Source organism: Aythya ferina (genome assembly GCF_964211825.1).
Source record: "Aythya ferina genome assembly, chromosome: 5".
In the NCBI taxonomy this organism is placed as follows: Eukaryota; Metazoa; Chordata; class Aves; order Anseriformes; family Anatidae; genus Aythya; species Aythya ferina.
The window spans coordinates 56,390,231-56,415,817 of record NC_140301.1 but is presented as its reverse complement, the minus strand read 5'-3'; the positions used below and the strand labels follow the sequence as shown (position 1 = coordinate 56,415,817).

The following is a 25,587-nucleotide window of genomic DNA, read 5'->3' as shown; positions in this document are numbered from 1 at the left end:
AGCACCACCGGTTACTTTCATCTCTGCTCGGATGTGGTGCTTTCAGCTGTTTCTTTCCGCTGCGCCATGCCCCAAATAGCTCCATCCCTTTCATGCTCTTTTCACCTGTCTGATGCAGGTCACTCACGAGTTCTAGCACAGGCTGGGGCTGCCAGCTCCCTGACGGTGCCTTGCACCCGGAGCTCTGCAGCTGTACCCCACAGATTTGCAGATGCTTCCCAGTTTTCTGACTGCTGTTGATTTACGGTGCCTGACATAACTGACTCCAGCAGCTCTCTGCATTTCAGCAGTGCCTCAGGAGCCCACGAATGTCTGAGGGCAAGGTCTGTGCTGCTCCTTAGCCTGATTTTTTAATTCAGTGAAGTGTAAATCTGATGTTGAAGGACAACTGCAACACCTTTTCCCACACACAGGCCTGGCCTTGCTGCTTTTCTAAATGATAGGTGAACTTTTCTACTGTGTTTGATGAATTGATGGGATGATTTTAAAGAATGTATGGATGTAGCAAAAGATCAGAACACATGCCCTTTTGTGAATTTTATTAATGAAAATAGAGTAATACTATTTTTAGGATAGTTACAGCATATAGCAGGCTTTCCATATATTTTTCAGCAGCTACAGTTTTTCCTTATTTTGATATTACCGGGGAAATGAAACTAACCAGGAAGACAGGAATACCTGGCAACAGTCCAGTAATGAGCATGAAACGAAACTGAATGAAAGCAGAGGGGAAGGAGCAAGGTCACTTGGTGCAACTGCAGGCTGCAAAGTTGCAGAGGAAGGGAAATATAAGAAAGCAAAACAGAATGTACTTATTTACACTGGTGAGGTTGTCAGAAATCTAATGTGTAACCAAGATAAAGGGAACAGACTTCGTATCTCCCTTTACTTGATTGTAAAGCCTGAAGTTATGTTACCTTTCCAAAGTTTTACTTTCTGTGCTCATTTGCTCAGTTGTTAAGGAAGCAGAGATCAAAGGTGGCTGTTTAAAATGGCCTTCCTTTGATTTGTCCTGCTTTATGCCAGTGAACAGCTCACTGGGTTGTGATGAAGGTGATGCTTCCTGCATCACCCAGTCATTTTCCAGATAACTTTGAGAAACTTGTCACTTCTGTGCCATCTTCCATATCTGTCAGAGATGAGAAAGGACAGAGCCTGACTGATGAAGTCCCTGGGTGAGGCGGCGCTGCCTGCGGTTCCTCTGTGCAAAACACCTCGTCTTTCCTCTAAGATCAGCGCTGGTAACTCAGTTTCTGTTAGCAATCTCCAACAGGTTCAGCTGAAATTCGCACAGTACCAAGACGCATGTGTGTGCATGTGCAAGTAGCATATGATATGGGTACACAGACTGGTGGAGGCCCCGAGCAGTCGAGAGCTGCTAGAGAGGAAGGCTGTAACAGCACAAAGAAGCTTCCAACTCCCCATCTGGAAAAATCCCCCACAGGAGCACAGGCAATGGCAGTGCCATCTGTCTGTCTTCGGGAGAGCAGATCTCCTCTCTTGGGAGTAGAAAAAAGCTGGCACATGGAGGTGGGCTTTTACTTCCCCGCCGCACTGAGCCTGGATGCAGATTGCTGTGCCTTACCTCCAAAGACCAGGCCCCGCTGTTCTGTACCCTCTCCCAATTTACCTACTTCTTAAGTCATTTTGTTTGAATCCCAGTTCTTTTCATTTTGCCTGTTGATGTTTTCCTTTTGACACTGTCCTCCTTCCCCAATCTCTGCAGCAGACGAGATTCTCCCCCCCCCCTCTTTTCCCCTGCCTTCCTTCATTCTTTGTTATGCCACCTTAGTCTGTTTCAGACCTCCTTCTGCAGTCCGCTTGTAGCTGGTGTGTTAAGAACTGACATGATACCTCTTTAAATAATTGTTTCTTGGGCGGTATCCTGCTGCTGCTCCTTAGGTCACCGCAGAGACTTCAGAAACCCAATATACATGTACAGCTGTGCTCCATTTTAACAGTATCAAGGAGCTGCGACACCCTCTTTCCTTCATCTCTCATACAAGTGTGGATTTAATGACCAAAGGAGTTAGGGTAGCTGTGGCCTGTAGTGTACGACTTCCTTCCCCCATCAATGCTACCTGGTACGGCGTACAGACTGGAAGAAAGCCCTAGCTGTAGTTTCCAGTGAGGTCAGGACTGCGTCTGCTGCCTATCTGGGCATAGTGACTTTCCTAGAAGACACACAATACTGAAGTCAGCAGAGTACTTGGCTGTAGGTATTCAGCTCTACCCGTACTCAAGCAATAAATCTTACTTTACTGAACTTTGTCACCTGTCCCAAACCTACGTTACACTCTATACACCTACATCCTCAGGGTTTCCTGTAGAAACATGACTGATCAGTCTTGGCATGCAATACTGGCCCAACCAGAGCAAAGAGCACTTCTCCCCTTGAGTTTTGCAGTGATTTCCTATTCCTCCAGATATTTTCAGTATTAACCCTGTTGTTAATTCTGTTGTATAAGCACAACTAGGAATGACTAGGGCAGGAAGACGAGAACTGCCTAGCACCTGTTGTCATTTGCTCCTTTTTCTTTAGTACAATTAGAATAGAGTTGCTTTAAAAGAAGTGTGGTCATCCCTCACTGCCTGGCATTCATTTCTGTTCCAGGGTATCCCTAAGCTGTGTAATCTTACCAGCTGGTAAATGTAAAAAAAAAACTGGGAAAAGCAAACCAGACCCTTTCTTGGCCCTTTATCTAGCTTATATTTTCATTGTAGTAAGAAGTACAGAGTTTAACATATCCAGGGTGCTCTACAAAACTGCAGTTAAATCCCTGATAAGACACTGCCTTAAAGTCTCAGATGGAATGCATTCACTTAGCATCACAGAATCAGAATAGTTTGGTCTTAAAGATCTTAAAGATCACCCAATTCCAACCCCTGCCACGGGCAGGGATACCACCCACTAGATCAGGCCATCCACCCTGTTCCATATTCCCTTTAACTCCTTAAAATTCTCATAAACTCTTAAGAACTCTCTAAAATCTGGGAAACTATCACCAACCTTCTTCAGCACATTCAAGTTCATTGTCTCAGTCTGCAGCCTGCACATCCAAAGACCAATTTAATCCGCTCTTCTAGTGGTGTGAAAGGCCTGCAGTCTGACTCAAAAAAAAAAAAAAAAAAGAAAAAAAAAAGGTTAAACTCTTGAAACAGGAGACTTAATCATGTCCTTTCCCACCCTACTTATGGGAATGACTGATGCTTTCTGCCTTTGGCACCCATCCCTCATTGTCCCCTGGGTACCCACCGGTGTCATTTTCTAAGAGGAACCCGGGGGAGGTCCTGCCAGGCAGCTCTGGGGAAATTGCCCAGAGGGAAGGGAAGATTCAACACCCTATTCCTGAATGATACTGTCCCAGTTACGCTACTTGGCTCCAGCCAGTCTAGAGATGAGCTTCAAAATAAAATCAAGGTATTGTCTTGATTGTCTACTGTGTCACGGTGTGCCCCTTCTCCCCTCCCCCCCAAACACATGGACTCTGTAAATTCTTCTGTGAATGATCTTATGTAAAATGCTCAGCCAAAGCAATGGTTATCATGAAACAAACAATGACAACAGCAGGGCATAACAAATTACACGCAGGACCAGATCCTCAGCTGTGTAGCTCTGTTTGCTCAGTGACACTGGGCTGGTTTACACCTGCAGAAAAGCCAATCCTTCCGGCTCTATACGAATGCTCAGCTAGCTGCTACAAAACCAACAGGAAATCCATGCTATCCTCTTGATAAAACTTCAAGAAGTGTTCCTGTAGCTTGCTGAACTCTGAATGAAATGAAGCTTTATAGCATTTGCAAAAGAACAGTAAATGATAGCAAATCTCTCAATAAATATATAACATAATCAAGAACGTCCCCACAGCTCAGCAAACCAGACTAAAACAACTGAAATAAAATACTGCTGGAGCCAGGTTTAAATATAGACTGACACAAGAGCATGTGAAGAGCAGTTCTGCTGGGGCAAACTATCTCAGTAATATGAAATACCACGGGGAATATGTCAGAATAGTTTGCTATAACAAACAACTACCCTCCCAACCTCCTGACTTGTATTTATTTTTGCAGTTCATGGTAGATCTTTGGGTGCAATCTAGGTATTTCAAAAGTATTCTGAACAAGAATGAAACTTTAGAGCACGTTACATAAAAATCAGCATCAAAATAATGATCTTACATTTATGTCACACCTTCCAAGAAGCTCAGTTCACAGCACTTTCACTTGTGTGGCATCTGACCAGCTTGTCAAAAACCATTCTTAACCAAGTGCTGCAGGGTACTATAACTTAAGTGATTCATACATGCAGCTGTTGGAACTGCTTGTTGGGTTGTGAAAAACTCCCAGTGCCAAGTGCTGATCTAAGAGAACTCAGATCTCCATCAGCCCTCTTGGCTCTGAGTAGTTAGTGAACAACAGATGGTAGCAGGAGTTAAGCAAACTAAGAAAATATTCTGAGCAGAGGTATAAAGTTAAAATCCTTGCAAGACCTGAAATTCTCAAAAAATACAGCGAGCAAATGTTGAGGTTTGAACTAGTTTTCATGTACAAGTGATGTACGCCACTAAAAACATTAAAAAGTAGTCTCAGTTCTGAAGCACTCGTTATCAAAGTTTTCATTTAACTCGGATAGAAGAGCCTGCCCGTGAAATTCATACTACGGAAACTTCAGATTTTCAGCTGTGATTGCACTGTAAAACAGCTGAAGACAATACCTGGCAGTACGGAAAAGATGAAAGAACCAGAAATGACATCGTTTGGCAGCAGATTACAAACACCACCAGCAATGAACAGACAGCATCACGAGCTCAGCTGGCCTCTTCAGCAGAAAAAGGGACAGAACTACAGCAACAGAAAGAAAAATTACTAGTGTTGAAGTGGACAGAAGTGCAGGAGTCACTGCTGTATCAGCACAAAATGGACAGAGTGGGTAAGTGATGTGTGAGGGAATGCAGGGTTACAGCAATGATTATAAACATGAATATATCAGTCTGTGAAAACACACAGTAAATAAAGGGTAGGAGACTTCTGCTAGTGAAAAAGGAAATCCCCTCTAATTTGGTTTACAATAAATTCTAGTTCTTGGTCTCACTAAGATGGTGCACTCGTTGGATAGGCAAAAACCCAAAACAATTTACTAAAGACTCAAAGGTTTTTTTCAGGGCTTACAGACGCTGTTGAACAGTGCTGATATGAACTCACATGAATTAGGTACTGTTCTATAGAGCATCTTTACTTTACTCCATACAATTGCTGAATTAGAATGCACACGAAAATCTGACCCATCTAAACACACAGGTATCTTGAGCCATCTCTTTAAGTAGTAACCATCACTGCGAGCAAGTTCTCTCATCTTCAAAGAAGTGAGGATTTCGAGAACAACCTCGAATTAAACCACTCAGCTGAATCTGAAACATTATGAAGAAAGTGTTTGAGCTTTCTTCTTTTAACATTTTAGTGAGGAGAGCGTGAAAATTTGCACATTGAATACACTTTCAGACGTATATTTTACTATACTGCAATAATTCCTTACAGTGTTCCTCCAAAACAAGTACCATCCCAGGTTGCTAACCTTATTTTTTTACTGGGTTTAAAAACATTTTCCAATCTAGTTTGCGGCAGTAAATAATCTTGGTATCATTGAAAGAGAAATCAGAACAATTAGATTACTCATTTAGCAAGCTATTACTCAGTGCAAGAAAGCGTGGGAGAATCAAGCTCCTAAAATGAAACTTGCTGGGACTGAGATACAAGAAGTAACGCACATTTATGTATGTAAGCTGTTTGCTTGAAAATTTATCAATTTCTAGAGGCTCAGGAATCTGCATTCTGCAAAGTCCTGTGCTCTACATCACGGCTGGTTAAGGGTTTTGGTAATATGGTAAGTCTCATCATATGAGTAGTTCTAGCAGAGTAAACAGGATGCAAGAGTGGACACACTCAGACCACATATCCTTTTACCAATTCCTCATTTCTGAGGGTTATCAGTAATCAACACACAGAAGAACGGAGCAGGTCAAAGAGTGTCAGAGGGTTTCAGCAGTAAATTCTTCGGTATTCAAAAGAACCACGCATGAAGAGTCAGCCTTACAATCCTGGAACATTTGTGCTTGTGACAGAAGGCTGCAGCCGTGCCCTATCGCGCAATGGAAGTAGCCAGGCTTCCTGCCTGCCAGCAGCACCTCTGCTCTGCGGGGTCTTTGGGAAGAGGAAAGCCTCTGTGTGGAACAGCACCCCTGGATCTCGTGCCCAGAACCACGCTGGCTCTGCTCTCGCTCACATTGCCCACCTGGTCTGTGGCTCACGTGCACCCTGCCCACTGGGACACCCAGCTCCTGCCCTGCAGAGCTCTCCCGCACTGTGCCTGCCAGGGGCTCGCTGCAGGTCTGCTCTGCCCCAACACCCAGGTCAGCAGAGGAGATGTTTCAATGTTCAACAGCAGCAGCTCCAGCAGCAAGTCCCAGGGAATGCTGCTGGTTGGGTTTTGCCTTGCCTGTCCCTCTGCATCTGAGAGTTCTGTGAACTTTCCACCCACCTTGTCATTCGTGTGTCCAAACCGCGCCTCTCCCATCCTGCTTTCCACAAGAGCACTTCGGGGGACTGCTGAAAGCCCTTCTAACATCAAGGTAAATGATACAGCTTCCTCTCCTCTCATCTAGTGCTGCTCATCTCATCACAAAAGGCAGTTAAGCTTGGCCAGACTAATTTGCCTTTGATAAATCCATGTTGATTGCTCCCAGTTGTGTTCTTAACCTTCCTGTGTCTGGACATAGCGCTGGACGCAGCTTTGTGAGGATTCCCTCAGTAACCTTTCCACGGACCTCGGTCAGACTGACCAGCCCGTAATTCCTCAAATTGTTCTCTTTGAAGAACAGCACGACCTTCATCTTTGCAATCATCAGGACCATTCCCCCATTGCCACTGCCTTTCAAAGATAACAGCCTGCAGCTTCGTAGTGACACTGTCCTCCTCACTCAGCACCCTCTGGTACATCTCCAAACACAGCCTTACACTGCTGCTACTGGCACAACAATCACCTTCATGTCCTTGAGAAGCGACTTGTGTGTGGTGTTAATTTAATGAAGACCTAGAATGTGATGCAAGGGTGGTTGTTTTGTCCTTAAAAAATCAGTAAAACAAACAAACAACAAACAAAAACTTGCATATTGCCTGGCATATGCATAAATAATACATTTTTTTAAATTATACTGACACCTTAAAATTTAAAGAAAAAACAATTTCATTCATTGATGTTGATGCACGTACATTACAGTTTGCTTTTGTCTTTGTAGACAACAAGAAGGTGAGTTTCACTGTGGATTTCAGGCTATATCTAATATCCTATTATTTTAGATAAATTATTATTTTGGAAATATCTGCTTTGGACCTACAGATTTATAAGGCGGGCATTTAAAGGCAAAACAAAAGCAAAATAAAAGTGTCCGTACAATTATATCCGTACGGATCAAACTGTAGGGGCTATAAAGAGAACTTCGGCAAAAATCTACTCAAAACTAGCAAAGCGATGCCACCTTGTGGATATAGCGCGAAACTTCTGAAAAGGTGAGGGAAAACGTTCATCCTGAGGCTGATCAGATTAAAGCCGACTCCTGCTCAGGGAGCCTCAGGCGATTTTCAGAACTTCACTGCAGATTTAAGCGCACGTGTATGTAGAGCAGATCGAGACACCGCCTGGTGGACCTACCGTGATTTTTACATTGCCCTGCGCGTTTATCAAGTAGGTATCTGGCCTCGCTACCTGCAAGTGGGTTTGTCAGTGAAAGAAACAGAAACACCTATTTCTTACAGAACATAACAGAACAGATGAGATGGGGATTATGATTTCAGCTATTACACTTGAATAAAGTAATGTAAGAAAATAGAATTAAAACAGTCCTGAAGTTTAAAATAAATCCTGCAACCCTAAGATCTTTAAGCAATAACCATGTCTGCAAGGGGTATGCAATAAAATGTCTTGTCACTAGGTTTTAGTGGAAATTACAGCCATGAGAACTAAACATGTAATAAAAATGGAATCATTTGATTCCAGGAGCTGAGGTTTTTCCTTAAGGGAAAAACAAAACGAAACAAACCTTACAAAACAACAAAAGCCCAGAATGCATGGCAGAACAAATATCATTAAAACTTGTATTACAATTACAAGCAGCTCAAAATTCAATCAACAGGGAGTATATTTCAACATTTTTACAAATAATTATGTAAAAGATAAAGTTATTGGTATAGCTGTGATAGTCATTAAAATGTTATAAATATACAGCAACTATCTGATCCCTCACTGCTTAGCAATTTTATTAACATAAAATGGAACATAACATTTAGAGTAATTTTATTCTGATTTTCTATCTATAAGCAGAGTTGGTCTTTGAGTTACACTGCTTCTATTTATTTTTTAAAGAAGTGTTATCACTTTTTGAAGCCTCTTGACTACCTTTAATAGGTTAAACAAATTATTTCAACATGAGCAAAACAGTATTCAAAGCTTTGCTGCCTTCTCCTGCAAGAACCAGCATAGAAAAACTATAAAGAGTAGAAGAAACAGCATGAGGAAATGAAATATCAGGGTACACACAGTCAGTCTTCACTTTATCTGTCCTCATGCAAAAGCCCGAAGGAGGAAAGAAAGATGCTCCCTTGGAAGAGTCTCCCACCAAACCCACACATTTCACATCTATGAAGCAGTGATACCCAAAGTTTGCCTACACAACCTGAATGGGTTTTGTTCTTCCCACTGGTAGACTGCTTCCGTTGGATGGTTTGAGGTTCCTCCCCCCTCCAGGACAACCTCGCACATTTCTATGACAGCTTGGGATCTCAGCTTGATGGGAAACAGCAAACACAGCACAGAAACAAAGCGTCGGCCAATCCTGATCAGATGAGTTCACTCCCTTTTACACATCAAATTGGGCTCTCTGAGACTTGTTTCACCAGTAACGATAAACAGGCCTTAAAAGAAGTTCTGCACCCATCCCCAAAAACCTTACTGTAGGATATTTTCACCCACTCATATGCTAGCTCCTTAACGAATCCCCTTTGCTCTGAACGTCACACAAACTGTTAGTACTTTGCACTGAATAGGAGGGGAAGCAAAAACAGCAAAGCACAGGATAAAAGAGCATCTTCCTGCCCAATTAATAGAACAGATGATTTCTTTGGCTCTACCATGTAGTCCACCAAGCACACAACACACAGCTCTGTGACCAGTGGCAGCAGACAAGGCCTTGTGAATAGATGTTAACAAGACAAAGGAAAAAAAGCTTGGATCTCTCTCCCTTTCGCAGTTTTGGTTGGTTGGTTGTTGTCGTTTTTTTTTTTAAGGCAATACAAAGACTTAAAACCAGTCCCCAGTCCTACCTCTGACTGTTCATCTAAAAACTGCAAAACAGGAGCTGGAGCTTTCCTCAGTAACGAAGCTTTGGGAAATACAAGCCCATGAGAAGCAGTTCTTCACACCTTCTGAATCCTGACAAGCGCATGAATTGGTAACCACAAAAAACTTTTCTTACACGCATGATGCACAACCCCGACGTGAGAACATCCCTACTCCTCCCAGTCTCTCACCAGTCTCTTCCTGACTCTACTCCTCCTGCTTTTTTCTTCTCCCAGCTCCTCAGTCTGATGAGCAAACACCTTCCAAAGGGCCAGGCTAGAGAATAACACAAGTTTAAACCACAAAATCCATGTCACTGGTTTAGAGAAGACAGTTTTATGTGAAATACAGTAGTGACTAAATGAGCCAAAAAACATATCAACTTCTCTGAAACACAAATCATTTGTAAACAACAAGTCTCTTCTCTCCAGGAGACTGGAAGCAAAACAGTGCTTTCAGTCTCTCACTCTCTCCAGAGAATGAAAAAAAAAAAAACCAACAACACAGAAACACACTTAAAGGTTTCAGTTTGAAAAATATGCTGGAGTGAAAAACATTTTTGTTCACTGCTTAGAGCTTCAAATGAAGCAACGCCAGGTTTTTAAATTCTTTCCCCAAACTAGCATTTAAACATGGTAGCTACAGATTCCTCCCATTCACAAAACTCAGCTTTGTGTCCCATGATTACCATAGGAACAACGCTGTTATCTGCCCTGTGATCCTGACAACCGGGGACTGCAGCAGAGTGCCGCCGTCATTCCTGATCTATGACAGCTCTGAAAGAACAGATAACGCCGGGGGATTACTGCACGCCGACAAACCCTTCCGCTACCAGCTCACCCAACCGACTTAAACTGCCCGTGCTGCAGCTTGTTTGTTTGCTTTGGAGGTGGAAACAAGGCGCGTTTTACAGTTGTTCAAACTCCAGGCTGCAGTAACAACAAGTAAGCTCCAGCTGGCTACGAAGTATGCGGAACACGGAAATGCTGGGGCACCAGCCAGGCTACAGCAGCACACGAGCAGCCAGCAGCACAGCACAACAACCCCCCGGGGCACCCTAGAGGGCGCAGGCGATGTTACAGTGTCACCACAGTTACAGAAGGTACTGCTCCGAGCCTAGAGAATGCCACCCCGCTGTGTGCACCTCGAGGTGCTGCTGCTCAGTCACAGCTAACGTCCCGCCTGGTTGTGCTTACCGGTCGGGTTGGCAAGCTGTGGTACTGCTCATCCTTGGAGATGTTCAAGGCCAGGCTGGACGGGGCTTTGGGCCCTGGGCTGGTGGGAGGTGTCCCTGCACATGGCAGGGGTTGGAACTGGGTAGGTTTAAGGTCCCCTCCAACTCAAACCATTCCATGATTTTATGTTTCTTTTTCAACAGCTCCTCATGAGACAAATACATCTCTCAACTGAGCTAGCATTGCAAGGGCCTTTCAGTTTCTTCAAACAGAAGTAGCTATAGTGGATAGAAAGAGGTAAGAAAGTTACTTCTTGCAAAACAAAGTACAGTTGAGAAGACTGGGAAGCGTAAGTGGTAGGCCTTGGTTTGGACATTCAGGGCAAGTAATAAGGGAAAATGGAGCTTTACCTCAGAGTATCATCAGGATCTTTTTTTCCTCCCACGTCTGTGTCTGGAATATTTTTTCCTGTATTCACTGAAGTTATCATTTTACTAAGATAAAGGCCCCTGGGTTTGTAGTATTGCTTTACATATGTTAAGGTTGGTTCACAAGATGAAAGGTCTGGTCATGTTTTGTTTGTTTGTTTGTTTTTAATATATGTAGCAAAATAGTAAAATAAAATTATTGGGGGGGGGGGTTGTGCCTACAGCACAAAGAATACTAAGCAAACTGGTGTCTGCTATGACAGGAAAGGAAAATGAGGAATGCGAGTTTGTGGAGGTGTGCCCTTGAGTGCTGACCATTTGTCAGACCCCTATAGATGAGCTATTTCTAGCGGGTATTCAGGACAATATTAAGAGTACAGTAGAGATGATCGAGTCATACAAATGAGCTGCTTTCTATGAAGCTGGCCTAGTAAGGAAGGTACGGCAAAATTAATCTTTGACACTACACTCCTGGAGTATTGGCTTTGTATTGGCTTTCTGTTTGCACTCAAAAGCTGTAGCACCAATGTTCTTCCCTATCAAAGAAGGGATAGAAATAATTAAAACTATTCAAGTTGCCAGTAATCATAAGATGCTTGTGACAGTTTTATGAAAATGTAACCGGAAATCGACACACCATCTATTAGGAGAAGCCTTCAGGCATGACTGATTTTCCAAATTAGCTCATAAACAAAGGGTTGTGTGTCCAGAATAGATATACACTCACCTGGAAGCACAAGAGGAGCAAATTATTTCTATTCTGATCCATAAAAGGAACATCCTGACATGAGTAACAAGCAGAGAGGCACTGAATAGATATTTGGAATTCTCTATTACACGAGGAATACCAGTTAGGACCACAAAGTAGTCCCTTCCAGATAGACATATCACAAATGGGGGAACAAAGCAGGAAGTTGACTCAAAATAATCTAGAAATCCTCAAAATATAAAAGTTTATTTAGCTACAATATTAAAAAGTACAATATAAAGATATAAAACATAGAAATTCCATAATTAATTCACATGCTAAAAGGACTAATTGATCAGCCGTAAGGAAGAGACTTCATGAATTTTACGGACATCTTAGCCCTGAGGGCTATTTCATCAGGTTTCAGACTTGAAATATTGAACAACCATTGCAGAGAACTTGCTCACCAACATCACCATAACTAGGAGGAGAAAAAAACAACACAAAACAACAAACAGAAAAACAAAGTCAGTGCCTACTGTTTCTAGAACATAAAGAATGCCATCCTATTCCACTAGCAACTGTAACCACGGGACGCCAACACACTTTCTTTACATCACAGGTCTCTTAATGACAGTTTCAAAGGAGTAATCTTAAGTTTTGGGACTGTATTTATTTGTCACTGGCCAGCATACTTTATTGCTGGTGAGAAAGCAAGAGGAACATTGGCCTCCTAGAACATTTAAATGAGAAGCTGAACTAGACTTGCACTAACACTGATTAGACAACTTCACGCAGGCATTTTATTTCCCATGCTTCAGACAGTTTTACTGCTCCCAATTCAATATCCAAAGAGTTTAAGTCAATCGGATGTATGAGCTAGGTAACTGTTGCGACTTCATAAGCTACAACCGACACTCAGAGTTACAAGTTTGAGAAGTTGAAAAGGCACTTACTCAATTACCGAGCACAAAGAGCAGGTGACTGTGTTACAGCAGCTGCAGAGCCTGCTGCAGCTCTCACATACGAACCGGTCACACTGCGAACACGCTTCCTTGACATCGGCAGTTCTTACACACGATGAGCAGGCTTTGGAAACCCCCACTGGTGGAACTGCTTGGAAAAGATGCAAGTAAGTAGATAAGTACTTTATAGAAAAACAGAAAAAGAACCTGCAAACTGAAAGAATTGCAAGAGTGTGGTGTCTCCACTGGATGTTACAGCTACAGGTAGCAGTGCTTTGAAAAACACAACTGCTCACCCCATGGCTTTATTGGCTTTTCCCTCTACTCCTCTTAATGGAGAGATCATTAAGACAGTATCAAGCAAACCGCACTTGCAACCATTTCCAAAGATCATCTAATTCCAATGCCCCTGCCATGGGCAGGGACACCTCATAGAATCATTAAGGTTGGAAAAGACCTTCAAGATCCTCTGCTCCAACCACCCCCTTACTACCAATGTCACCCACTAAACCATGTCCCTAAGCACCACGTCCAACCTTTCCTTGAACACCTCAGGGACAGGGACTCCACCACCTCCCTGGGCAACCCGTCCCAATGCCTGACTGCTCTCTCTGAGCAGAAATGTCTTCTCATTTCCAACCTGAACCTCCCCTGGCACCACTTCAGGCCATTCCCTCTAGTCCTATCACTGCTTACCTGTGAGAAGAGGCCGACCCCCAGCTCCCCACACCTTCCTTTCAGGTGGCTGCAGAGAGCAAGTCCTCACAGCACTCGTGCTCCAGGCCCTATAACCCCTCTCCAGCCACTCTCCACATCCCCAAACCCACCTTTTTACCCTCGGGACCCCCTCACTCACCCTTCTCCGTGCCGGCCTCGCTCCTCAGCAGCCTCCCGTCGCTCCCGATGCGCAGCTGCCCGCTCCAGCGCCTCCCGTTGCCGGCGGTCAGGCCCTGTCCTTCGGGCTGCGTCGAGCGGCCGGCAGCGGGCCGGGGCAGCGGGGCCCAGGCTCCCTCAGCACACGCCTGGGCGCCCCTGAAGAGCAGCCGCCGGGTGCGCTCTGCCGCGGGACACCACAGGAGCGTTACCGGCCGCCCCCTCACCCCCCCGGGGAGGGCTCTGAGGGGACGGTGCGGTGCGCGCCCCCCCCTCCCCTCCCCCGCTATACCCTTACAGCCCCCAAAGTCTCACCGAAGATCTCCCTGCGGAGCTCCTCGGCCCGCACCCCGCGGCTCAGCTCCCGCAGCCCCACGCGGGTCTTGAGCACCAGCGGCGCCGCCTCCCCGAAGGGGCAGGAGCGCTTCGGCATGGCGGCCGGGCCCCCCCCCTCCCTCACCGCCTCCCCTTCACCCACCGGCCCGGCCCGGCCCGTAACGGCGGCTCCCGCCCGCCAATCGCCGCCTCCCTTCGCCCCGCCGCCGCCGCTCTCGACCAATGGCGGAGCGAGGAGAGGATGATTGACGGGAGGGGGGCGGGACTTGGTCTGAGGGGAGCGGGCGGGACGGAGCGGTGCCGGGGTGCTGCGCCGCCCGCGTCGCCTCCCACACGCCGCCAAGTTGTTGTTGTTGTGGGAAGCAGCGCAACGCCAGCAAGGCTTGGGGCTGTGGATTTCTCCATAAACTCTCCTTCCTCGCTGGCCGTTTTGGGCTCACCTTCCTGTATAAATGAAGTGTCTGTCACAGTTGTTTACAGTTTCAAGGAGTTCCTCCTTAAGCTGCTTACTAAAGTTGTATCAGTCCAAATGCTGTACAACTACCAAAAAACGTGCACAAACACAAGAATTTACAGTTTTGAAGAGGTTAGAGAGCCTCTCAGCCCCTGTAGGTAACACATGTAGGGCCACCAGGCTGGGCTCAGTTAAAGCCCAGAGGCTGCTGCTCAGTTTCACCAAAATCACTGAGTTTTCTGGGACTTGCTGCCTTCACTGTGTGATGTGGAAATACTTCAATTAATTTCCTATTGACTGGTAAACTGGCTGCAGCAATGTACCTGTCATTTCGTAGCTGAAGTGCCACATCCAAGGCCAAGTAGCGGTCAGTGTAGGAGGGGTCTGGTCAGTATAGGAGGGGTCTCTGCAACTGAGGAACAACAAAAGCACGCTCCCTTCCAGCAGCTGCTGGTCTGTAGCAGAAGCTACAGTTGTTATCCACAACATTGTAATCCACAAAAATACCTTCCACACTGCAAGGTCTGTGGCTCCTGCCACACACAGCTGCAAAGATTTATACTTTGGCTTTTTCTGCACATACTTAATGTGTGCCTGAACATGTTCTACAGAAAATTTGTCATTGCTTGGGAAAAACTCATGGTCTTTTCTTTATCTCTCAGGAATTTGCTTTGTAAATAACCTTTAAATACACGCCCCGGTGTCCCTGAAGCTCTCTGAGGCACATCAGTGAGAGGAAATGTAAACTGGCTCAGACCGTGCCCCGTGAGGACAGAGAGCACCAGACCACACGCGTTTCATTAAAATAGCAAAAGATGGAGCTCAGCTGCCTGCGGACTGGAGGAGACACAAAGAACAAAGTTAAAAGCGCTGTTCTGCCTGGAGTGCTCCAAAACTCTGATCTGAGGATATGAAATAGATTTGAAAGTGAGCAGCACATGCTGTAGGGGTGCTGCCGGGGCTGTCATGAAAGAGGAAATTTAAGGACAGTTTCTCTGAGGGCTGTTACATTTGCAGGCTGCCACCACCGTCCCACTGCAGGGCAGATGCAGAAATCTGATTGCTACTGAGTCATCTGCGGGTGTTGACAACTCCTCTTTAATTGCTCTGCAAGCCTCAACCTTAATAACATCTGTTACTGATCAGATATTTCCTATTTGTGAGAGCTATTATGGCAAAATAATTTTGTTCTGTCTGTATCAATGTATCTTAGCATCCTATGGGGAGGGAATTGGTTCACCTGCCTGTCTGTTGACTTGCTACTCGACAGGATGATTCCCAGTACTTTATTAATGTCATAGCAGCAAGCCTTGAGGAAGATCCACTGGTGATTTGGAAGTAGAAAAAAGGCTGAGATCTGATCTGGCAAAGACTGCTGGCACTGAGCATTCATGAAAATTAATGCTGACAATTTCCCAGGTTATTTGAAGAGATTGTGTGTTGTTATACAGCTTCTGAATAGGAAAAAGCAGCCCAAACAAATCCCAAACCACTAATGGTAATCGTGAAATATGATAATTTTGGTTTATCCTCAAAAACATGTTTATAAAAGGAAGCAGAGAATAAAAATGACAGTATTTTTCTTGCTACTTTGCTTCTCCCGTGCCCGTGTGAATATTACAGACAAATTGCCTGGTTGATAGCTCTCTCTTATAGAACAAAGAAAAATTGCATTGCAAATTTTCAATAGCTTCCATTTCCAGCAAGCAAATTTGAAGAGCAAAACGGACTGGGCTGTGCTCACTAAGTCTGTCTCTTTTAATACTCCATTTCTACCAGCGCTTCAATGAGGTCGGGGCACACACAGGAGGATTCTGGCCATAGTTCACCTCCTTCGAGGCTTCTAGCCATTTAGAGCCTAGAATTTTTCTGAGCCCAAGTTTCCATTTGGATTTTAATGCTTCATAGTTGTCAGCAAGCCCATTCATCATTAACCTGTCCAGTCCCTTTCTCAAAACTGGTAATGTTTAATTTCTTCTTTTGTCTGGCAAATGTACAACTTTGCAAAATGTTATCAAAAACCAAACCAATCATTTTCTGTACCTCTTATAGCCCCTAGTGTCCCTTCTGAAGGAGGGTGGCCAGCGCTCTAGCTGTGGACATGCTAGGCATCCAGACAGCATAAGCCTAAATAGTTTTTCTTGGTCCCTTTCCTAATAATTCCTACCATCTAAGTGATCATTGTGATAACTGCTTAAGAACTAAACCGATGTTTTCAGGGAACTATTCATAAATGACTCGCAGCATCACTCCCCTGAGTGCTAATTGCTTAATTCAGAACTCCTCACTCTATGTATATAATTGAGGTTATTTTTCCCCCATGTGTGTTACTGCACACTTACTGACACCGCCAATTTATTGCCTGTTAGGTGTACAGAGAGTCTTGAAAATACGCAGCTGTACCTCTTCCCAGTTGGCTTTTAGATTTGACTTTAAACAATAATGCAGCAAACACCGATACCTCTCTGCTCATCTCCTTTCTCAGATTACTTATAAATAAGTTGATGTACACAGGCATCTTGCCTGAACCTGCCTGAGGTTAGTCCTCAGGATCATGGAGATCCCTTTGTAAAGACTGGCACCACGTTCCTTTCATACCAAGACAAATTTAAGTAAACATCACATATAAACCCTAATTACAATAGACTTTGCCTATGAAATGGGCAGATTTAGATTTTCAGTACTCCAGTAAGCACTAAGAGATGATTTTTGTTTCTGATCCTTCAGTAACACAATCAAGGTAAATGTTTGCCTGTCTGCCCATGCTTTCAACTACTCCAAAATGTAATTTTTGGTAATTAGAAATAAACGGGTAGTCTGGAATAGAAATCACAGACAGTGTAAATTGCAAACATTGCAAATCAGAATCGGATGCTTTCTTAAAGGGAAAAGAACTTATGCATTTGGAAAAGAATAAATTGAGGAAAATTCTGCCTTGTGTTTTAGTCAGAGTGTCAGATTAATATTCCCAATGTCTGATTTGGCTTTGTGAATCTAAATATTCATCACTCCAATCTTCCTGTCTATGCCTTGCTTTGCAAACAACCTTTATCCATTTACTGTAACAAGTTAAAGTATTCAATTTTAGGAACAGATGGCAGAAAAATAGCAATCCAGAAGATTATACTAGCTTTTAAGTCATTCTAAGGGTCTAATAGCAGGCTCTTATAAGCATTGGAGGGCCTTAAAAATATTTCATCCTTCTCTCCATCTTCTTTTACGCCAAAGCCCTTCCCTACATGTATTTGTAATTAAAGATCCCCATTTATTCTTTCATTATTAGGCCAATTATAAAAAAATCAGAACACTATACCTAGAGGTGGGGCAGAGGTGGGGCTGTGTGTACACACAGCTGTATATCAGGAGTTTCCTCAATGGTTCCTCTCAATTTGTACTGATGCAAAAGGAGAGCATTTTGGCCAATTCTCTAGTTCTTTTTCACAATAAAATGGTGAAACGAATAATCTTGAAATTCTTTTAGGTAGAACGCATATTACAGCGGTGGTTGTAGGTGGCCATATGCCATACGCAGCCTGTTTTGGGGCAGGTGATATATTGGGATCAGGATGCACACGTGTTTGCTGCACAGGACTGAAGTATAACACCACACCCCATGCCCTCAGCCCCACCGTACTCTTCTTCCCATGATGTGCAGTAGGGATTCAAAGATAATAAAACTGTCTCGAACACGCCTGTTCTTATTAGAATGGCTCAGGGCTGCTTCCTTTCTTCTGTGTCCTTTTATTTCCATATCACACTGCCAGCCCTAGCAGACAACCCGTTTACAGCCCCTATCAAAGGGCTGCACCCTTCAGACATCATCTGTGAGCGAGTGCCAGCACACAGCTGCGTGTCATTTTACTATGACCAGCGAGCAACACAGCTCACGTCCTAATCTTGATGAGCCGCTTCGCACATCAAAAACCATTTGATAAGCCAGGGAGGAGCAGGATTAAGGGCTGGCTCTTGAAGCACGCTGCTGCTAAGCTAAGCCCCTGCCACCCTGGCACCGCAGCCAGCGCCTGCACCTAAATTAGCATGGCATGGCTGACTTCATAGCGTGTTCCTATGACACAGACTAGTTTTGTTCAGCAGATCAAAATAGTTGAAGGTCCCACTTACACTAGAGGGCACTCTGCAAGCTGCTACTGCTGTTTCAAGGTGTGATTGCTCTGCTGACAGCACGTACAAAGGGGCTGTTTTCCAGTTTTTATTGTTGCTGCTGGCCTTTCAAGTTGTGTGTCTGCCTGTCTGCTGTACACAGTTTCCTTTCAGTTTGCCTCTTTCCAGTCCAATCTATCAAGGAGAAAGACAGCCCCCAAACTCACACAGCTGGGTATGAGACAGCCCGTGCACGCTCACCACGCGCACACACTTAATGGGTACTGAATGAAGGACCCACTAGCAATGCACATCCACGTGTTTTGTGTGGATATGAAACCACAGCACGTAACCAGCCCCTGTGTGAGGCTGAATGAGTGTCTGGACGTGAGAGCAATCTCATGCCCACATCTTTCAGCTGAGCTCAGGCAGCAATAACTGCTGTTACTGATCCAGAGGGGTGGTTTCTTCCTCTAGAGCTGACAATGTTTTTTATCTAATTCTAAGAGACTGTGCAAAAATTCATTAAACTGTAGTCCAAGAAGAGCTGTTCCATGACTTGGTGTGTGCAGGTACCTCTGCCCTTTCACCAGTCCCACACAATACACGACACCTTCCTCCTCCTCCTCACATGGCATGGGAGGGCCAGGAAAACCTCTCTGCCTCCGCACTGCGCCCAGTCCATACCCAGCCTTGTTATTTTGTGGAATGAAGCCTTACTTCAGCACAGTGCTTTTTGTTGTGCCTCACGTGCTCTCCTTTATTCACTCCCTAAAGCAGCCGTTAGCTGGAACAGCTCGAGGTGCACCCATTCAGCCCCAAAGGACAGAACTGGCACGTGCTGGCAAAGGAGCAGGCACTGCGCTCACGAGGTATTACAGGCGCTTCCACAGCAGCAGCCCACAAAGCATGTTTATTTTAACTTTGTGTGACTATCTTGTCAACCCTGGGCAGAGAGGATCTCCGTCTGGAAAACAGAAACTGCACGGAGTCAAAGCAAGTGTCCAAACAGTGCCAGGATAACATGGCACAGCCACAGCAACCATCACTAGGGCTAACCTGGACGTTTTCTTCGTACAGCCTTTTGGGTTGGAAGCTGTTTACGCTGGGAAGTCTTCAAGGCACTCATTCTGTCTCTTTGCTCTCTGCTGAGCAGTTTGCACGAGTGGTGTGCTATGAGCTGTAAAAGTAACATCCAGTCCTAGACCTGCTATCCAGGGTGCCAATTAATCAAGACTTTTCTGTGCTGCTGGCGTTTCCCCAGGATGGAAATCATCAGTACATTTTACGTAGGGCTCAGACTTCCAGCAGGACCAGCTTTGGTTTTTTAATCATGTAATCTCATGCAAAGCTATCTCTAATAGGCAAATTGTCTTATCTTGTTTGTAATGCCTTAACGAGCATCTTTTATTTCTTCCACTTGACCTTTTGTTGTGTATATTGAAATGCATCATATTCTGTATACTATGTTCACTACATTCCTGCCATTTATATGCTCTGGTTTCTTATTTGTGTTGATTTTTTTTTCTTTAATCTTTTGTCTTTTGTTTTTCTGCACCAGAATTTCAGAGAAGATAGCGATGAGATAGACAACAGCATATTCTTATCTTCTATTGTAACTTTCTCATCTTCAAGATTTGGAAGATCTCCAGATTGATGGCAAAGACATCCAGCATTGCCTCTGTCTCTAATCCTGATTCTTTACAGCGACCTAGACTCTACAAAAAGCTACCCTATAAATGTATCATCACTAAATCTGGTGCAAATGTAAAACCGTAAGGCTGGCATTGACGAAACAGTGGAAGGGTAGCCTGACATCCCTCTTCAAAGCTCACTGCCCTCCAGTGCTTCTCTGGGTCCCTGGTTGTTCTTTTGGCCGAGTTCAGCACCCAGCACTGTTCTGCAGGAGTTTGTTGCTGTTTTACTCCAACTTCAGTTCTTCTGGCAAAGTTGGAGATGTTTTTTTGTCCAGCCCCCGAATTTATTTTACTACTCAGTGCAGGCAAGTAGAGATCGTTGGTGTAGAAGTAGAGATCTTGTCTGCAGAATGTACATGCTCAAAATCAGTGGACCAAATCCTAACCTAAAACATGGGTTTGATCTCTTGGTTACCTTTTCCAGTAATCTTTAGAATTTATGGAGAGAAACATAGTGTTGTTTTAGAATGGCAAGGCAAATCTTTTGCAAACTTATCCAATAAATGTCTTCTAACTACATTTTACCTGACATAGACATGATTACAGCTCTGTTGGTACAGATACAAAATGCAATCCAGAATTCTGAAAGAATGCATGTATGTAATTGCAAGGCAGGAAGAAATGTTTTTAATAAATCTTTCAAATTGGGAATGGTATCATATTTTTTGAGGACACCAACTGTAATACTATTAAAGAAGACAGTGAAAAAACTATGCTGACAATTTGAGGGGTGATGATCTAGACTCTGTAGTCTGCAAATTGCCTTCCTGGCTGGGTTAGGTGAAGCAAACAAATGTTGAGGTACAAGATGCAAAGTTCTGAATTTGACCAGCATTGCCTATTTTTGATGCTGTAGTGTGCTAAGTAAGCAGTAAAGCTGTAACTGCAGTACTGATGTACGTGTGACCGTGCACTGCGAATTGCTAGTCTTACCTGTAGTGAGGCTGTTTCTGGAAATAAGCATGGCCCAGCATCTTACCTGACTGTCCAGTTCTTCTTCACCCATTTGCCAAGGACACAAAACATTGCAACAGATGCCAGTGGACTGTCAGCATGGCTGAGTGGTATTATCCACCAGCACAAGTAACTGGAAATAACTTCCCTCTATCTCCTGGCCATTATCCTCCTGGTGTTGTAGCCCAGGATGCTGTTTGGTTTATTCAAGATTCATTGTTCATTGTTGGTTCATGCCCAGCCTGGGTCCTGTTTAGCGAAGCTGCCACTCAGCCAGCTGCTTCCATCTGTACCAAGACGTGGGGAACCCTGTTCTTCTGCCCCAGCCTCACGAGCTTTTTGTTGCCCAGCCCTCAAGCTTATCAAGGTCATTGCCTTTTGCTGGCAGCCACTCCTCCCAGCTCAAAATGTTTTCACTCACCACAGGCTGGGTTTCCATGCATGGCAGAGCATGGCACAGGTTCATGACTCTCAGTGGAAACATGACTCTAAATACAATAGGCTTGTGACTCAGAATTTCCTTTCCAGAAGCAAAAAACCACCACTAAATACCTTTCTATGACAGTGCCTGGTAATACACTGTATGTATCCAGTTTGTTGTTTTGCCACGTGCACCAAAGGTTCACTGCAGCACCCCTGCACAGCAGTTGCCTATTCACAGGCCAGCCAGGCTTCCCCAAACCTCAGCAGCAAATGCCTTTTCCACACATTTGGAGAATTAGGCCCAGTTGACCTCAAAGTTTTGTCCAATTAAGAGGAAGATGAAGATGCATACTGCCATCTCTGCTGTCAGGGTACTTGGCTGTTCTGTGGTTCTTAAGAAACAAATCACCAGTTCTTCCGCCCGGGGCATTTTAAGGATTTCAGCAGCCACTAAAAACTCTCCAAGCACTCTGTCACTTACCAAGCACGGGGAAGGTGTCTCCTGAAACCTAACGCTGTTGTCTGAGGCACTATTTAGAGGCAATGCAAACTCCAGTACACGGGCTCAACTTTTACAAGGCAATGCCTGTCAATGTACATGTAAGGGTACAATATCTCAATTGCAAGACCATTCAAATGCACAAGTGTTATTCTTTTCCTGAAAAGGACATTTCCTTGCCAAAGACATTTGTGTAGACAGTTTTAAAGCGTGTACTACTTCCAACCACTGCAAAATGCAGCTGCTGGCCAAACTTTGATATATGAAAGGAAGCTATAAACACTTTGTGTTTACAGAACATCTCCTTTCCTGATATTTTTTTTTTTTTTTGCTTCTGGACAGTCTCACAGGGCTGACTTGCAAATATCTAATGCAGTCTCTACTGAAGAAATGAACAGAGAGTAGTAACACACAAAGGTATTTTAGAACAACTAGATTACTGTGAAGATATAGGAAATTGAAAGGTAAATCTTGAAATTCTTATTCAGACTTTACTTCTTTAAATGTCTTTAAATGTCCTTATGAATGATATGTGCATGGATGATGTTTCACTTTAAACTTGAGCAATATGTAAAAGTTCAGCCTCACAAAGAGTAAAAGCAACAGGAAGGAGTTTCTGCATGGTATTCCCTCCCAGAGCTTCTTTTTGACAGACCTGTTGTTTGGGAAGGAAAGAGCGAAGTTTCTCACCTCCGCGAAACAGGCTGCACCATGTATTCCTCACACACCACGGATCCTGTGCAGGACAGTGACGGCCAAGCAGCTCCACGTCTCAGGCACCCTCTTTTTAATCAGCAACATAGAGGTAATGAAGACATGAAACCAACACAAATAAACTCTCCTATATTTAGTAGCCAACAAATCCATGAGCTGCTCCCTTGATACAACACCTGCACTGCAAATAGGGACCTCTTCTAAAGATAATAGGGTTGGAGCAGTATTTTTCTTTCTCACCTGATGCTTAGTTAAAAGGGCGATGTCAGTTCATCCGTTTTGCAAACATCCAGAACTTGAAATTGGCCTTCTGATGGAAATGAGACATTAAATATTAGGAAACCAGGCTATTTCCATGAGGTTTAAGGAGCCACCTAAGGCTTGACCCCATATAAATTGTTACTGGAAGTGGGTACAAGCAGAGAGGTGATATTAATTGCAGTGCTACAACGGCCAGACGGTCCCACTGTTCGCATTTTTACCATGCTGTGTACCTTCTTCCCTCCCTCCCAGCCTTAAGACTCTGCTCTCCAGCTGATAGACAACAGATGGACCAGCAACAAAACAGAGTGCTTGCCCAGCGGGGAATTTCAGCAGATACTTACTCAGATTTTTTATTTTATTTTTTTTGCCTTGAGTGATGCCAGTGTCACAAGGAGTTTGATCAAACTGCCTCAGATGTGTTGGCTACCAATCAAGCATCATTCTACAGGAATTTATATATAACCAATGCAAAGGAAATGAAGAAACATTAGTTAATTAGCTGTGCAGGTCTCTTACCTCTCCTGTGTGCCTGCTCTCATTTGCTGGACAGGTCACTCACCTGCAATTCAAGGCTCCTTCTAAAATGCTTCTGAAATAGATGAGAAGAGTCATTTCTATCAAAGCTTCTGAAAAGCCCTAACATGACTTGTTTGAAGCCCTTACACATTGTAGATTTGATATCTACCATTCCTTTCTAGTACAGTGAATGTTGATGGAATTCATTTGCGTTATTCTGAGCCATCTGTTACAGAAAGAACATTTGTGCATTTCCTAATTGATGCAGAAAGGAAATGTTTTGCTTCATTGTAAAACCATTCTTCATCCATGTGAGACAACTGAAGAGGACTAACCTTGACTCCGCATCAGTAAAGGTGGATCACCGCCCAGTTTCTGAAAAGGAGTCTGATCAAGTTTATAGAATATGTAATAAAATAACAATAATAAAAAAAAATCCAAATACTGAGACTTTTTTCCTCATAGACTGAAAGAAAATATCCATTCTTTCAGTAGTGCTGTTAGTTAGTTTCTAGAATGCATGAAATACTGAACCAAATTTTTGTATGAAGTGATTTTTGTAAAAGTAAAAGGAGAGAGAGAGCACAAGCACTGTTACTTCAAATTGATTTTAATGTGTCTTCCAGGACAAAATAACAGGTGTGGATCCAAAATTCATCTGAAAAATCTGCATAGAGGGAAAGATGTAAGCATAGTTTGCACATTACTATGGAAATGCTTTTCTTTCCTTTTATAAAGTGCATCATGCCAGAACTGTCAGACCATAGAAAGCCAAATTAAAAATTACAAAAGCTTCAAAATCTTATACTGCACATGTTAAGAAGCACACACCTGACTAAGAAGGCCATGTTATAAGGGTAAGTGTGAGCAAATATGTCAAATATATTAATGTGCATGAGTGAATCAGTAATTGCTGCTTTTTAAAAACTTTAATTTTTACAACAAATTGTGTTGTTTTGGTAGACATTTACCCTTATTCTTCCATCAAGATATCTCACAGGATGATGCGTCAACCTATTTCAGTCATTATTAATGCATTTAACTGGGGAGAAAGAAGAAGTCTAATTCATCACAGTGATTGTTATTAAAATGAAATTTCTAACAATACAAAATAATCCAAAAAATAATGGAAAACAGCCCAAATGAAAACATCTTTACATTTAAAAAGATCTTATCAAGCATCATGTCACTCAGTAGATTAGAGAGCTTTTCAACAAAAGCCTGAACTTACTCGCATTTAATGCAATGACAACACGTGAAATTCAGTAGGAGTAGAATTTCATTTAAAAAAAAAAAAACATGCTGTGAAATGAAATGCATGATATTATTTTTACTGCAACAGAGTAAGTCACAGGATAATTGTCTACTGTATCAAGTCCATTGTCAACGTCGCTGTGTTTCTGAAGAAACCTTGAATGCAAATAGAGGCAATGTGGATCTAACGGAGACTTAATGGAAAAAAATACTGGAAAATGAAAGATTAGGTGAATAAGAGAGTAATCTTGTGAAAATTAAGGCAAAAAAAGTTTTGTTTTTTTTTCTTTCTTTTTAATATGCCAAATACTCCCCTCAGATTTAATCCAGTTATTCAGTGCACCGAGTGGCTTGTTAGTCATTGTGGACTTAGTTTATAAATCAAGTAAAGCTTAAATATAGCATCCATCCCTAACACAAATGCACTCATGAAGATGACGCCAAGAAAAGGAATAGATCTAGACCATTCAGTAGGACAATGTCACAAGGTTAAGCCACATGAAAACAAAATTTAATTACTGTATCTCCAAGCATCCTTATGCTTAAATTAACTCATATGAAGGATGTACGTTTCACAGTGCTTGTACTAATTAGCACTTACCAAGCACCTTTCACGAGTGCTTTGCAAACATTAAATAAGGTCAGAAATCTCATTGCTCTTCCATAAGAGCACTCATAAACATGAAGGGTAGAGGTTCTTCGTGTATGTTAGAGCAAAGACTGCAGGACTTGACTCACAGACTTCTGAAAAAATAGTGTAAAATAGGTGTGGAAGTTTTCCTAATTGCTATTTTACAGTTTGAAAATCAGTAATATAAATTAAATGACTTGTCAAAGACCAACAAAGAAATCGTGGCT

The 25,587-nt window shown here is 43.3% G+C and overlaps 1 protein-coding gene across 2 annotated transcripts; it reads right to left on the bottom strand.

Annotated features, from left to right (window-relative positions):
* Positions 1-11,927: 11,927 nt before the first annotated feature.
* SIVA1 (SIVA1 apoptosis inducing factor) lies at positions 11,928-13,963 on the bottom strand. 2 transcript variants are annotated; one of them, XM_084520295.1, is made up of 4 exons: positions 13,833-13,963; positions 13,501-13,701; positions 12,636-12,795; positions 11,928-12,160 (listed from the first exon to the last, which is right to left on the bottom strand). In XM_084520295.1, the coding sequence occupies exons 1-4, from the start codon at positions 13,948-13,950 to the stop codon at positions 12,103-12,105; spliced, it is 537 nt and encodes a 178-aa protein (XP_084376421.1). In that variant the 5' UTR covers positions 13,951-13,963; the 3' UTR covers positions 11,928-12,102. The 2 variants fall into 2 exon arrangements, with proteins under 2 accessions (XP_084376421.1, XP_084376422.1); XM_084520296.1 differs by having other exon boundaries at positions 12,636-12,792.
* Positions 13,964-25,587: the final 11,624 nt, after the last annotated feature.